This window comes from Callospermophilus lateralis, chromosome 19 (assembly GCF_048772815.1).
Source record: "Callospermophilus lateralis isolate mCalLat2 chromosome 19, mCalLat2.hap1, whole genome shotgun sequence".
Lineage (NCBI taxonomy): Eukaryota > Metazoa > Chordata > Mammalia > Rodentia > Sciuridae > Callospermophilus > Callospermophilus lateralis.
The window spans coordinates 27,104,118-27,119,807 of record NC_135323.1 but is presented as its reverse complement, the minus strand read 5'-3'; the positions used below and the strand labels follow the sequence as shown (position 1 = coordinate 27,119,807).

The 15,690-nt window shown below is 61.7% G+C and overlaps 1 protein-coding gene across 1 annotated transcript; it reads left to right on the top strand.

Annotated features, from left to right (window-relative positions):
- The first annotated feature begins 6,428 nt into the window (after positions 1 to 6,428).
- On the top strand, positions 6,429 to 14,362 carry Lat2 (linker for activation of T cells family member 2). Its single transcript, XM_077106009.1, is given in 12 exon segments — positions 6,429 to 6,732; positions 7,077 to 7,116; positions 9,033 to 9,076; positions 9,170 to 9,444; positions 9,446 to 9,479; positions 9,718 to 9,753; positions 9,823 to 9,853; positions 10,261 to 10,316; positions 11,011 to 11,073; positions 11,335 to 11,427; positions 11,802 to 11,925; positions 13,625 to 14,362. Coding segments are annotated over 11 exon segments (873 nt in total). The 5' UTR covers positions 6,429 to 6,638; the 3' UTR covers positions 11,909 to 11,925; positions 13,625 to 14,362.
- The last annotated feature ends 1,328 nt before the right edge of the window (positions 14,363 to 15,690 follow it).

Genomic DNA, 15,690 nt, shown 5'->3' with positions numbered 1-15,690 from the left:
TGGCAAACCTTCCAGGCCTGGTGGTAGCTTTTTGGTAGGTAAACAGCTTTCCCAAGATGGAAAAAAGAAAATGCTTAGGGCATGTGTGTGTGTGTGTGTGTGTGTTTGTTTTAATAGTAGCTGCTTGTAAAAGAAATCCTAGGTCCTCCCGCAACAGCACAGGGCACCAGGACTCTGGGGTTGGAAGCTGTGGGCATGGTGCTCAGCATAGACTGCCCTGGGCTGGTGTTTCTCGTCTTCTTCCAAAGAGGGGTGGATGAGCCAGGGCGCAGGCAGGCAGGCAGGCACGCACGTTCCAGGTGGGTTTCGGGGGGGGGGGGGTGTCCCTGGAGGACCTGCCCTGCCCCTGGGTCACTCCTCTGGAGTCCAATCCCTTTGTGGGTTGGGAGTGGGGGAGCGCAGCTCAGGCCTCCTCAGGGCCCCAGGTCCCTCCCCAGGGCCACAAGCCGGCACAGCAGTGCACACCTGGGCAACTCAGTGGGACCCTGTCTGAAACTAGGTCTGAGGGGTATAGCTTGGCAGTAAAACGCCCCAAGGGTCAGACCCCAGGCCCACAAAGAAGAAAACCTCCATTGCTGGCCTCTTAGAGGTGGGTACAAACTGGTAACAGCTACGCCAGGGCCAGGGGTTGGCTGGAATTCGGCTTTTGACTTGCAAATGGGACTGTCCCATAGTCTCTGACCCAGGCTGCCTCCCAAATTGGGCCTACAACAGCTAAAGCCTGCAGCCAACTTGTTGTGGATTCGTTTTGCTTGGTTTTGTGCAGTGCTGGGGTTAAGCCCAGTACCGCTGCGCTGCAGCCCTGCCATGAGACCAGTCATCACTGAATTGCCCAGGCTGGCCTCACCCTGGGGTGCTCCTGCCTCAACCCCCTGAACAGCTTGGGTGACAGGCACACACCCCACACCTAACTTTGATGTCCATTTGAGACAGAAACTATATTCAGATATTGGATAGTTGTGCCGCAGTTAGGGGACTGACCTGTAGCTACATGACTCTGGGTGGCCGGTGGCAGTGCCGCAGGAGGGGAAATTCCAAATGCCTAAGCACAACATGTTCGTCTGTGTAACTAAGTTGTAAGTATACCCAAAGAATAAGATCAAAAAGAGAAGAGAATGCATCTGGAACATAAGGGAATACTCTAGATTCGGTTACAGTGGGCATGAAGTACATTTTCCTCAAGAAAACTGACAGTTTCCACCAGCCTTTGTGGAAGTTCTGACCCTGGGAGATTCCTGGCTCTCGATGAGAGGTTGTACTATGGAGTCATCTTTTCCAGTACATGTGCACAGCACAGCTACTGACCTGTGAGTCGAGAGCCAAATCATCATCCATTCAGGGTGATGAAAGGGTTTGAGGACCACACGTAGTGCACACGCCAGTAATCCCAGCAACCGGGGAGACGGGCAGGAGGATTGCAAGTTCAAGGCCAGCGTCAGCAATTTAGATCCTTTCTCAATTAAGAGAACAAATAAAGGCTGTGGATGTTGCTTAATGGTAAAGCACCCCTGGGTTCAAGCACCAGTACAGAAAAACAAAAAAGAGTGGGCAGCATTTGAGGTCATCCGTGCCTCTGATCACACGCTTTAAATGACTGAAGGGCTGTGGTGGTGTTGGCACGTGTGAGCCCTGAGTTTGATCCCCAGCACCACCAAAACCACAAAAACCCATAAGTTTTGTGTTGAATACATTTTAAGTATATCAAGGTTTTCTAGTGGTTCTGGACCTGTCCTGCCAGAGGCGGCTGTGCCCAGCCTGTTAAATAACAAAGGACTCCACTAGGAAGGTGCTCCCGACGTTCTACAGCTGAATGCGAGCCTCTGGTTTCTTCTGAAGATTTTGTTCTCTGACACTGGATGGCAGGTGAGGTGTGGAACTTAGAGAAGGGCCTGGCAGCCCAGAGGCAGAGAACTGGCATGGGGAGGCCCCGGTCCCTTATCCTGCACAAAGCAAAGCACCTACACACAGCCTCTGGGGAGTATGGCAGTGCCCAGGTCGGGGCTCCACGTGGGGCCAACCTAGAACGGTCTTGGCAGACACCACCACCACCACTGGGCTTGGGAACCAGAGGGCCCAGGAAGAACCCCAGCCATGGTGGACCTCAGCACTTAGGGTCATGCCTCTGCCCCTGCCAGAGGTAACCCAGCCAGGCACACGGTCCAGGGATGGGAGAACCAACGCAGGATGTCCTCAAGTATGTGGATGTCAGATCAATGGTCCCAGTGGGAGGACTGGCCTGGCGCCCCAGTTTGCCCTCGGTGTTACTGTGGAAAGGAGATGTCAGCCCAGTGTACGTGGCGATGCCTGTGGAACAGGGCTGCTGGTCTTACCCTGGAACCAACTGGGAGTCGATGGTGCTGGCTTCAGTCCGTCCCAGGGGTGGGACAGGGCAACTCCTGAGCCAGCGCCCAAGGGTCTCCCTGAGCCAGGGCCTGGACTTGTGCTATCCTCCTCCCCCACACGGTGGCAGCAGAGGGAGGTCTGGCTGCCCATCAGCGCTGTCCCTGGACAGGATGATGACAAAACCCAGGCTGAGAGACCCTAGTGGTGTCCCAGGGCTGGGGACCTGGATTCTGAGACACCAAACTTGCTGTGGGTTGGGACCCTCTGTCCCATCTCCTGGTGCGGGGTGCCACGCACAAGTGAATCCCACCAATGAGAGGCCGTCCCTGGGGAATGCACCGCTGAACCCATCTGGGGGGGTGCACGCAGGCATCCACCCTCCTTACAGGCCCTGCGTCCCCATGGGGCTCTGCGGGGAAGCTGAGGTCCTGTTCCCTGGAGGTGGCCAGGTGGGCAGGCCGGGCCAAGTTGCCCACAGTGTTGGCTGCAAGCCACCGCCAGCTCTGGCTAGGTCCCCTCCAGGCCACAAGGCCTTGGGTGGTTGGATGGCCGGGCCACTGGCAACTCCAGAGGATGTGCTCTTGTGGCCCCCACCAGGGCCGCTGGGCACAGAGGTTAGTCACCTCATTCAGGGCAGCTGCAGGTTCTTGCCAACTGCCTGCGCCAGGCCTGGCCTTCCTCTGCCACCCATGACTCTCCGTCCTCTGCACACATGTCCTCATCTGCTCCACCCTGGTATGCATGTGCCACACGTCTCTCTGCCCGGTCCCCAGTGTCCCGTGTCCCTGAGTGTGTGTGGTGGTGTCTGAGCCTGCTCTCTGCCTCCCTGTCTCCACCATCACCTAGCTTTCCTTCTTTGTCCCCATCCCGTGGTGCATCTCCTCTCTGGGTGTGACTGTGGGTCTTTGTGTGTTTGCCTATGTGTGTCCGCATCTTTCTGTTCCCTGTGCTGTGCCCTCTGTCCCTCCCTTTCTGTCTGTCAATAGCTGAGCCTGTCCGGCGAGCAGCGGATGTGAGCATGACTCAGTGGCTGACAGGAAGCCCGTCACCTCGCCTGCTGCCCGCCAGTCTGTGGCGTTGGCGGCAGTTCGGGCAGGTGTGCAGGTGCGTGTGTGGGCACAGGATGGTGTGGCCGCAGTGAGGTGTCCTGACTCTCAGGTAAGCGTTTCCCAGGGTGCCTGGAGCCTGGCTGAGGCAGAGGCCCCCAGGCTGTCCCCAACCCCAGAGGAGCAGTTGGTGGCCATTGGGTGGGTGGGAGCAGGCAGGGACGCCTAGCGCCTTCTACGCTGGCACTGGTGGCCAGAGCCCTCGGCAGCTGTCCCTGTGGTTCCGGCCCCTTTCCTGCCCTCACCGTCCCAGCCCAGCATGGCCCTGAGAGCCCCCAGGGTGGTTCCATCACTGTCCAGAAGTGGGACTATCTCTGCTGTGGAACTCCAGGCAAGTGTGCCAGGCCCACCCTCCTGCAGCTCAGCCAGGGGCTGGAGGGGACAGCCGTGGTGGGGCTGGAGGCCTCCTTGTTCCAGCCTTGTTGACAGGAGGCTGGCCAGCCTCTCAGCCACCCTGCCGTCACCACCATCACAGCCCCTGGGACAAGGGCTGCCGGGCCCGTCCACCCCTCCTCCCCCTGCCCCTACCTGGGCGGACGGCCTCCCCTGCAGAGGACTCTTCCCAGCCTCCTTGGAGACCCAGGCTTATTTGGACCAAGAGACAGACCCCAGGGCAGCGCCCGTGATCAAGCCGGCCCAGGGCCTGGAGTTCGGGTGCCACCTCTCATACTGCCCTGGCCCTTGGGCCCGAGTCCCCGTCCCCAGCATGTGGAGCAGGCTGGGCGACTGGACGGATGGTGTGCGAGGCCCTTCCGGGTTGGGGGCCTTGGTGCCGCCGCCCAGCGCTTTCCCACAGCCGCTCTCAGCAAACCCTGCTCATATGAAAACTGCCCACTTCCCTCTGCGCTATTTTGGCCTCCAGAGCCAAGGCCGGCCCCGCCCAGCCCCACCTGGCCCCTTGGGGCTTTCAGGGCTGCCAGGGGGGCCCCAGGGGCCCAGCCTGCTGCCTGCCACCACCTGCTCTGGAACCTGAATGGCAGTGCGAGGCCGAGGGACAGGGCAGAGTGTCAGCCTGGGGTACAGGGGGACCGGGAGGGAGGGGCATGCAGAGCCCCCGGCCCTGGGCTTGCACCCGGCCTCTGCCTCCTTGGACACAGTGACCCTCTGGTCCCGCTGCTCCCCTAAGGAGAAGCCTCCCTGGGGAACAGCCTCGGATCAGGCGGGTGCCCCAGGCGTTGGCCCTGCCCCTCCCCAGGCCCCTGGCCCTTCACCCTCACGGCTGTGGGGGAAAGCTCTGACCTCCGTGTCTGTGGGCAGCCAGGGGGCAGGCTCCAGCACAGCTGCCCACAGCGTTTGCTGCAGGCCACCCTCAGCTTTGTGGCATCTCACACACCACAGTCCTTGGGAACCACAGTGGTGACAAGAGTCCCAGTGGTCACAGCCGCCAAGGCCCAGCCCTACACCACATGCATTGTCACAAGTCCAAGCTGGGCCTCAGGACAGACCTGAGGGACAAGTGTCGTTATCTCCCCTGTCCAATAGGTGAGAGGACATGGACCAGGCCTGACCTGTCCCTTGCCCAGGGCTGAGGGCACTCCACAGTTGTGCCCACCCAGGACAGTCAGCTCTGGTGGTGGAAGGCCATCTTTCCTGGGAAGGCCTGAGGTACCCCGGAGAGCAGCAGCAGAGGTCAGGACAGCTCCTGGGGTCTTAAGCAGACTGTTCCCTGTGCTGTGCCCTCTGTCCCTCTGGTGCGGGGCCCCCAGCCCACCAACGTGCCTGTGTCTGAGTCCTAGGAGACAGAAAGAGTCACTGTCCTAACCAAAGGACAAAGATGACTGGGGTCAGCAGGGGAGGGCAAGCCAGGCAGCCAGAAGTAAGAGGGACCCGAGCTGGTGTCCCCTGGGAGAGCGGGCCCGGCCAGCAGCAACGTGGGGAGGCCTGGGGCTGATCCCCATTTTGTTTGTAGATAGGAAACAGAGGCCTGGAGGCTCTGGGGACAGACAGGGTTTGGTCCCAGGAGTCCTCCCCAAGGCCAGGTGCTCCCGCTTCACACAGCTGGAGAAGAGGTGGCCCCGGCTGCCCAAGTGGAAGGGTGCCAAGGCACAGCAGGCCAGGGCAGGGGAGCCTAGCTCCCCTGGGCACCGCCCCAGGTGACGCGGCTTGTGCTGGTCACAGGTCTGCGGGTCCACTTGTGCTCACTGACTCACATGGCCTTGGGGCGGGCGAGGAGGCCATCGTGACGGCCCCCCTGTGGCTCAGGGCTGCATGGAGATTCCTCATCTTTGCCACCATTACCCCGGAAGCCCAGAGAGTGAGCGAGGGGACAGCCCTAGTCCCCAGCCCCAGCCTGGGGCAGCAGGCGGGTGGCACAGAGCCCTCTTTCATCCTGTGCCCACTCCAAGCCCTCCCCCGGGGACGAGGTGGGGAGAACTGGTGGGCACAGAGTGGCCGTCACAGGGCTCAGCCCCCTCAGCTGTGTCCCTGCCAGTGCCAAGTGCCATTATAGTTCATTCCCCGTGTGGCCTGCACTCCAAGGCCCAGAGGCAGGGAGGGTCACGGACTGTGTGGCAGCCCTTTGCCAGCTCCTCGCCCCGACTGTCCTCCCTCCGCCCCTGTCACCCTGGCGCAGCCCATTGCCAGCTGCTGTGGGCAGCTGTTCCCTCCCCTGGGGGCCCCTTCCTGACCTCCCTCCCGGCTCGGGGGGAGGGGGGACTCAGGATCACAGGTGCTTGGGGGAGGAAGTGCCATTCCCAGGTCCTGGGAGGCAGAGGAGGCCACGGGCGCCAGTGTGAGGGTGTCGGGTGGGTACCTGGGCTCTGAGAGGTGGGAGGAGGGGCCTCAGACCCCGGGTCCCATGGAGCCCAGGACAGTGGCAGGTCGTGGCCAGCTGAGCCCTGGTTGGGGCCGGGGCAGTCACAAGTGGGCACCCCAGCCTGGGTTTCTCCGTCTGTGAATCAGGGTGACCTGTCCTTCGGGGCTGGCTGGGCAGGGGCAGGGGCTTTGGGCTGCACGCAGGTGCGCATGCCTCAGTTAGTGGGCTTGGTCCCCAGCTCACACCGTGGTGACAGTGGCAGGGCCTGGGGGCTGGTTCCATGGGGAACAGCGGCCCATCAGTCCTGGGAGCAGGGAGGGAAGATGCTGTGGCCTCCAATGAGGGCTGTCCAGGCCCAGGGGGGCCAGGAGCCTGAGTGGGGGCCGGCCTGGTTCAGGGCCTGTTGCAGGCACAGGTGGGTCACCAGGGCGGACATGAGCGCCGGGACTGAGCTGCTGTGGCTGGGGGCCGTGCTGCTGCTGCTGCTGGGGACCGCGGCCGGGCTGTGTGTGCGCTGCTCGCGCCCAGGTAAGGGGATGGGGACAGTGAGTGAGGATGTCCCAGAGACCTCTCAGGCCAAGAGCTGGCTTGGCCCCAAAGCTGCCCTCTGAGGACCACAGGTCTGCCTCACGGGGGCTTTGGATTTGAGGGGTCAAGGGTGGTCTCTGGGCAGGCGAGTCACTCTGCACCGGGAGGGTGGCTGGGGTGCCTGGGGTGCCCGGCGCTGCACCCTCCTTTCCTGACATTCGGTGGCCCACAGCATGGCTGGCCGGGCCCCCGAGTCCTGCCTGAGTCCTGCAGAGGGCACGGGAGATGTGAGAGGAGGGGCCGCAGACCTGTCCCTGGGGCTCAGTACCCCACCTCTCCCGCAGGGCTGAAGAAGGCGGAGAAGATCTACCAGCAGAGGAGCCTGTGAGTGGCCTCCCTGTGGGCACCCACCCTCCCCGCTCCTCCCTGCCCCACCCCACCCCGGGGCGGGCTCCAGAGGGTCCCCAGCAGTCAGGGCAGGAGAAGAAAGGGCCCAGGGGCTGTCCAGGCCCCACCCCAGCCTGGATCAGGGAAGCTTGGGGCAGGACCAGCCACCTCAGCCTCAGAGGCCCAGGCCACCTGTCCTCGCCTCACTCTGCTCCCAGCCCAGGAGCTCTCACTGGGCTGGGCAGAGGGGAGCCCAGCCTCACAGGCCATGGCCCCCGGAAGAGCTGGGCACAGGATGTGAGCAAGGTCCCAGGCCCCCTGGAAATGCTCAAGGGGCTCAGGAAGGCGTATGGCTATGACCCTTGGGGGATCAAGGAAGGCCAAGGAGGGGGCAGGATTGGGAGAGAAGGCCCCATGGGGCTGCCTGCTGGATGTGACAGAACCAGAGTGGGACTGAGACCCAAAAACAACCCTGGGAGGTAGCCTTCAGTGTCCTGTGATTGAGTAAGAGTGATCACAGGCCACATTCAGGGACAGGCACAGCCCGACACAGCATCACAACACTCATGGGCACACCCGGGGGGCACGCACACACACTTCCTCATTTCCCTTTGCAACTGAAAAACCACAGTGAGGTGTGGAAATAGAATCTCCCCCTCCTGCCCACCCAGGGCAGAGCCAGGCCTGTCTGGGCTCTTGTGGACACTTGACTTCTGAGCCATGTGTTTGCAGATTCCCCTGTGGCCCCCAAGCCCCTTCCTTCTTCCACCCTGCCCCCTCAGCCCCTGATGGTCTCCATCCCCAGTGGATCCCAGAGCTGTAGATGGCCAGGGCCAGAGGCTAAATGTCCTCGTGGTGGGAGGGGGGGACTCCTGGACTGTCCCCTCCCTGGAGCACCTTCCCCTGCCCTCCTCTCTCACCTCAGTTGGGTCAGTCCTGCAGGACTGCCCAAAGCAACTGTCACCAGGCCCAGCTCCCCAGTCACTTTCTCTAGGAAACTATGCCCGATTGTCATGTGGCTTTAGGACATCTCTCCTAAATCAGGCCTCCCTGATTTGGCTCCGGGTAGTCTGGACCAGGTAGCCATTCTGGTTCAGGGAAGGAGCCCTAAAACCTGCTTGAATAGATAACTGGCTCATCTGTAAGGGCAGCAACCATTTTCAAGGGTGCTTTATGGTCCAAGGTGGCAGCTGGAGCTCCATCCCTCATCTCTGCATTCTAAGCAGTAGGAATAAAGAAGGGATAAAGATAAAAGGGTGGACCCCAGCTGGAAGTTCTCTGTGTAAGGATTAATCATGGCTACACCTAGGTGTGAGAAAGGCTGGCAAACAGTCTTCTAGATGAGCTCATGGCCCCCTAAACAAAAATCAGCGTTCTGCAAAGGAAACGGGGAGCCCTGTGGTGGTGGGGTACCTGGCTGTCAGCTGAGCGTTGACGTGGCTCATCAGTTATTGAGGAGTAAATGGCAGCTTTGAACATGCCCAGGGGAGACATCGTCTTGGGGAGGACAAACATTCCTAGGGCATCAGGCAGGGGGCAGGCTCTTGGTCACTGTGGCTGAAATCACTTCCCCCTGGTCACTGACGAGTCCCTGAGCAGCCCAACCCTGAGGCCCTAGAAGCCTAGGGCGGCCTGGCCCCTGGGGCCCAGCAGGATGTGGCCAGGTGGAGGCCCTGTTGGGGGACTGGTCTGGCTGGTGGCTGGTTTCCATCCAAGGCCGTGGGAAGGGGGCCCAGTGGGAGGGGCATGGCCCGCTGGTGGAGGCAGGAGGACCCTGGTCTGAGGCCTGGGGGGCAGCAGCCCCCACCCATTGTGGAGCTCCCAACCCTGCGCTCTGTGTCCCCTCCCGATCTATCCCTGTGTCCTGGGCTGTGGGAGGCCAAGCCCGCTCAGCCAGCTCTCCACCTTTCCAGGCAGGAGAACCGGCAGAGCTTTGCAGTGGCGCGGACATATTCCTGTGAGTCCCTGGGCTGAGGAGTCGGGGCGGAGGATGGGCGTGGCCTGGACACACACCTGGGGGCCTGGCCGACACCTCTTTGCCATTTTGCAGTGGTCAGGCAGCCCTGGCCAGGGCCACCTACGGGCATGAACCCTGACCATGGCACCCGCAAGGTAGGGCAAGCTTCCTGTCACAGGCCCTGGGCTCCTGCAGCCCTGGGCGTCCCCGCTAGGCTGCGGCTGGGCCCAGACCTCACTCCCTTCCCAGGCCCCAGAGCCCCAGGGCTGGACTCTGAGGGCTTCACCCAGGGCTGTGGGGCTGTGGCCTCCAGACCCCCGGAAGGCCCGGCCTCCCCCAGCCCCCCACATGTCCCATCCCTGCAGGAATGATAAGCTGCTGCACTTCTCCAGCCCCCTGGACGGTGAGTGACAGCAGAGGGGGGAGAGGGGAGCCCAGTGAGGGGCTTGAGCCAGGCTGTCCCTCCTGGGACCCTCCTGTGCAGGAGTCCTGCTGACCAGGTCCGCCTTCCCAGGAGGCACTGGAGCTGGGGCTGGGGCTGATGGCACAGGGGACAGAGCAGTGCCAGGTGTGAGCACGGGGATGACCAGGTTGGGCAGGGGCAAGGTCAGCAGGGGAGGACAGCCTGGCCTTTCTTCCAGATCCCGTGTCCCCCAGGTACCAGAACTTCAGCAAAGGTGGGTGGCTGGCTGGGGGCGGGGGGTGCCCAGCCTGGGGCTCAGGCCTGACTCTCTGCTCCTCTCCAGGGGACGGTGGGGACTCGGATGCAGCCTACATGTGAGTGGCCTCCCCTGCCCTGGCCATGCCTCCCCTGTCCCCCTGCCACTGCCCCCCCCCTTCCTTGCCTGTGAACTGTGAACTGCTTCTACAGTGGAGGAAGCTCTGGGCAGGGCTGGAGGGCACTGTCTCCGTTCAGGTGACTGTGGGAGGGGAGGGCCCTCAGGTGCCTCTTCATGTCACCAATGTGCAAACTGTGGCCAGGGCAGGTGGGGACTTGCCAAGGGCCTAGCAAGGTGCCTATAGCCTGGCTGCCACCCCCCAGGCCCCAGGGTGACGCAGGTGCTCAGGAAAAGGGGAGGGAGGGATCCGGGGTTCCTAGGGGAGTGATGGCCAGAGCTGCCCCAGCCCCGCTGTCCCCCGTGGGGTCACCCTACAACCTGTGCTGCGTCTGTTTTCTTGGCCAGAGACCCCATCGCCGCAGACTACTACAACTGGGGGTGCTCTACGAAGTCCCCGGAAGGTTAGGTGAAGGGTGGTGGGTGGAGTGGGGTGGGCACTTGACCTCAGAGGCCACGGTTCAGGACAGGGCAGCGGGGGGGGGGAAGGACAGGGAGGAGGCTGGAGTGGGTCTGGAGATCTGCAGAGGCTGCTGGGGAGATAGGGCAGCCACAGAGGGTGGGCACGAGGCACAGAGGGTGGGGATGTGGGCAGAGCGGGGGCAGGGGAGAGCCACGGTGGGGAGCAGCAGGGAGCCAGGGAGGGGGCGAGCAGCCTGGCTTCCCAACTCCCGGGCCGGGGGCACCTGGTGAGCACCGAGGGTCCCCAAAAGGACGCTCACCCATGCCAATGTGGGGTCCCCTGCACACTTCTGAGGTTGGGGGGCTTGTTTCTTGGTGTCCATTCACCACAGATGGACGCTGGGAGAGGCAGAGGCCAGCAGCCTCCCAGTGCAGGCTGGGTCGCCATACCAGCCTTGGTCCCCAAGCCCAATGACCTCGGCCTGTCCTACCCTATCAGAAGGGTCCAGCCCCTCCAGCAGCCAGGCCCTGCTGCCCCCCTCCCGCCCCCCCCGGCCCCCCTCCAGCTGCAGCCCCTCCTCTCAGCCCTCCCCGGGTATCTGGCTGTGACCCGGGAGACAGGGAGGACGCCTGATGTCCTGGGGCACAGGGGGAGGAGACCCGCCTGACAGACCACGTGCCTGCCCTCTCTGGCAGATGACGACGATGCCATCTCCTATGAGAACGTCCTCATCTGCAAGCCCAGAGCCCTGGAGTCAGGTGAGGCTGCCCCACCCCGAGGGCTGGGCCAGGGCAGGGTGAGTCCTCGGTCAGGCCCTGCCTGGCCCGGGCTGAGGTCCCTGCTGCTGGGGGGCTGCCATCTCTCCATCTCTGGTGCCGTGGGTGCCCCCATGTCCTTCAAGGAGGCCCATGAGCTCCTGTGCCTCGGGGGAGGGAGCAGGGGGATCCCTCCCTGGGTGGGCTCCCAGCACAGGAGGCCTCTGTGAAAGGAGGCCTGCCCCTCACGGGGCCCTCCTGCAGATTATCCCTGTGTCCCGGCGAGCGGCGAGGAGACTGAGGATTATCAGAACTCAGCATCCATCCATCAGTGGCGGGAGTCCAGGAGGGCCGTGGGTATGTGGCCCGGGACAGAGGCCCAGGGTGCATCTCGAGCAGGCTGGGGACTGGCCTGCGAGGGTGGACGGGGTGGACCTCCCTCCACCACACCCCTCGTTCAACAGCAGAGCCTCCAGCACACGGCAGCCCCGGAGGCCTTGGTCCCGCCTGGACTCCCCTCCTGGGCCGGCTGCCCATCCAGCAGCATGCCTGGTCTCCGAGGGACTCTGGAGAGCCTTGGTGACAGACAGATGCATGCTGCGAGTCCCCTCCAGTGTGACGTCTCCTGCAGGCCACTTTGTGGGGTCTGGGGTCTGAGACTGGGCACCCAGCTGGGGACAGTGGTAGTGTGTGGTGTGAACCCTCCCACAGCCACCTGTCCCCATCCACAGAGCAAGGCCTGATAGCAGGACCTCCCTGTCCAGCAGGAAGCCCAGAGGAGGATGCCGGGGAGCCCGACTATGTGAATGGGGACATGACCATGGCCGAGGAGGCCTAGGGGAGATGGGAAGGAAGGTATGACACCCCCCCAGCTTTCTGGGGCCCGCCGGGCTCTGAGGGAAGGGCCCATAGCTTGGAGGAGCCCTGCGGGGCCAGGGTCCGTGTCTGTGGGTGCTCAGGAGGGTTGGGGACCCTGCTCCCCCACTGGCTTCTGTCCAGCCCACCCGGTGCCCTGCCCTCTCCTGTGGGCCCAGGGAATCTCTCAGCCGCAAGCCCAGGTGACAGGTTGGTGGCACAGGGTCTGCGGACAGGGGCACTGCAGCCCGAGGGACCTCGCCCACTCCCCAGAGGATAGCAGGGACTGCAGGGCCAACCCCAGGTGCCCCAAGTCTGGGGGCAGGTACAGGAAGGCAGAGAAGCTGGGCAGGGAGGTGCCTGGGAGGCGGAGGGCTGGGCAGGACCAGCGGGTTGGGCTGCGAGTCCAGCTGAGGCCTGGTAGACGAAGGGACAGCAGCAGGTGGAGCCTGGAAGAACCCAACAGGACTGCCTTGGGCCTGGCATGGGTGTGTCCTGAAGGATGGACGGACTGTGGCCTGGGGCCCGAGGGTCGGGGCTGCAGGGTCAGCCTGAGAGGGAGGGAGGCCACTGCTGGCCCCCTGGGCACCAGGGAGCGGGTCTGTGGGGAAGGCCAGGAGCCTCTGCACCCAAGTCCAAGGTGCCCGTCGAGGCAACAGGGAGTGGGCAGGCCAGGAGCTGGGCCTGGACAGCCTTGGGGACTGTCACTGCATAGGTGGCTCTGAAAGCTAGATGACTGGCAGAGAGTCACCAAGGGAAGGAGGGCAGATGGGGACCCAGGCAGAAGGTGAAAGCAGCTGCAGAGGCAGCTTCCCGGGGCCCTGAGGGTGACAATGCTCAGGGAGGGGGCGGCCAGGCACAGGGGAGGTGAGAAGATGACAGAGCTGAGTGCCGCATGTTGGTGACAAGGGCTGTTTTGGTGACATGGGGGGATACCTGTTTTAAGAGACCGCGAATGGCGATCATTCCAGAAGTTTCACTTGAGAGGCAGAGAAAGGGAACAGGGCTGGAGGTTCTCAGGGGGCGTCTGGGTGTCCCCTCCAGGGGTATCCCTAACAGGGACCCAAAAAAGAAGATGACATGATAGCATGTCCTTTGCTGAGATGCCACCTCTGGGAGGTGTGGCTTGGGGTCAGGCGGAGGCTGGTGGAGGCTTTGCATCCTGATACAGCCGGCGGAGAGCAGGGATAGCAGGGCCAACCGGGGGTGCCCAAGTCCAGGCAGGAGAGTTCCACTGGCCCAGGGCGGCTGGGGGAGGTCCTTCCTGTGCAGAGGAAAGCACAGGACAGTCCTGTGCACGTGAAGGCCACATGCCCCATCCACCACCAGCACAGGCGGGACTTGAACTTAAAGCCCAGGTGCCAGCCAGCTGCAGGGGCACACGCCTGAATCCTAGCGGCTTGGGAGGCTAAGGCAGGAGGTTCGCGAGTTCAAAGCCAGCCTCAGCAACTCAGTGAGGCCCTGTCTCCAAATTAAATATGAAAAAGGGCTGAGAATGGGGCTCAGTGGCTAAGCACCCCTGGGTTCAATCCCCAGTACTTCCCCCAACCCCCCCCAAAAAAAATCCTGGCAGGACCCAGGGAAGGCCAGGCTGCAGGGGCACCTGAAAGCTGAGCCTGGACCTGCTGTGGTTCCAGAGGAACAGGCACCAGCTGAGCCACGCCCTTCCTGTGTGACACTCTCTCCCTATGCACTGCAGGAGCCCAGGGAGCCCCAGACTATGGACGTGTCTGCTGTCCTTCTAGGGCCACTTTCCAGTGCTGCTCCGCTTTGGACACCCACAGATGCCCCGAGGACCTGCTGTCCATGGGAAACAGTTGTATGTAAATGGCCAGAGCTGCAGCCCCAGCTCCGTGCCCTCTCCTGACTGGGACCTCCTCAGGGCAGGCCTGCTGCCACCTGGCTCCTGAGTGACGGCACCGTATCTAACACCATGCAACAGTGGCCTCCGCGTCCTTTCTGCTCTGGATTTGGATCCCAAGTTCCTTATTCATGTGGCTTCTGAGACTTGCTGACTGTGACCGCAGGTCTGCAGTTAACTCATCCAGAGGGGACATACTGAGTGAGGGCGCCCCTCTGCCCTTCAGTGGGGCTTCTCTTCGCTCTGGGCTTCTGTTCACTCAGGGGAGAGATGAAGCCCAGCGTGGCGTTCTGTTGATGAGTTGCTCTCTGCTGGGACACGGTGCCTGTGGTGGGGCACAGGGCTGGCACACTCAGGATCAGAGCTGCTCAGAGCTTTGGGGGGCGGGGGAGGCAGGCAGGAAGCTCTCAAGTTCAAGGCCAGCTGCCGCAGTCCGGCTGCAGCAAAATATCCGGGGGGTGATGAATAACTTGTGTATGTTGATGCAGCAGGAATAGGAGCCGTTTATTGTAGGATAACAGAGGTATTTATACATTTTGCACAGCTTATCTTAATTAGCATAAACTAGATACAGTAGTCAACCAATAAAGAATCTCCACACTTAATGGCTTGCTTTTGTTACTTCACAAACCACTCCCTCTGGCATTTGGCCAGGCGCCATCCAGACTTGTTTACAGACTCTAACAGCCAGCCTCTGTAACTATCTCATTTAAACAAAAAAGGGGAGGACGTGCATGGGAGCTGGGAGCCTGGTGGTCAGAATGGCCGCCCAAGGCTCCCCAAGGAGCAGAGCTTGGCTGAGCTGAAGAGCTAAAAAGGGACCTTCTCATGGGCCACAAATGCCACCTGTGGAACAAAGTGTGTCCCTCCACTGAATCCCCCCAATAAACCTCTGTGGCTCAGGAGCAGCAGTTCTCCGACGCCTGCTCTCTCTGGGAAAAACCTGAATGAAGGTTGCATCTGACTCAGAAGAAATGACCCTGAGGCCCAGAGAGGAGGGGCCATGGACAGGCACTTGGACCCCAAGACCAGCCCTCTTCCTAGGTGCCACCTTCGGTTGTTCCCAAGAAGAAATTAATGCCATAAGTTGGGAAGTCAGAAGAAATATCTAGAACCCAACTGTTGGCCTCATGTCCCCTCAGTCCTGAGACAGGAGCCCCCCGTATGAGCTCAGGCCTAAGCAGAAGCAGGGGAGGGGAGGGTCCTGCAGTGGCCTCCAGCACTGCAGAGAACGTCCAGGAGGCCAGCCTCTGCTGCCACCAGCTTTGGGAACCCAGGTGCCTCTCCTCATCTACAAACTGCAGGCAACTTTACTCCACCTCCCAGGGATGAGGTCCCAATAAAACCCAAGACTAGGTGTGCAAAAGTATTTTAAGGGACTGGGAGTGTTGGTGCCCACCTACAACCCCAACAACTTGGGAGGCTGAGGCAGGAGGATCCCAAGCTGGAGGCCAGCCTGGGTATCTCAGTGAAACCCTTTCTCAAATACAAAGGGCTTGGCTGTAGCTCAGAGGTTGAGCACCCCCAGGTTCAATCCCAGGACCATCCAAACCAACGCATAAACAATGCCTGGGATTTGCTCCAAAATCACCTGGGAGAGGGCAGGGGACACAAGGAGCCTGGCATGTGTCAACAGCAGTGCTCGGGCAGGACAATGAGCATGAACATGGCAAGGGTCACAAGGCAGTCTCTTTTATTCTTTTCTGATACCAGGGAGCCACGTCCCCAGCCCTTTTTATTTCAGGGTCTTGCTGAGTTGCTTTGCACCTTGCTGAGCTGCTGGGGCTGGCTTTGAAATCGCGAGCCTCTTGCCTCAGCCTCCTAAGTTGCTGGGATCACACGGCAGTGTGCAGCCCTGTGCCAAGCTCTCTTTATATACAACTGAAAATTTCCATAATTAAGCA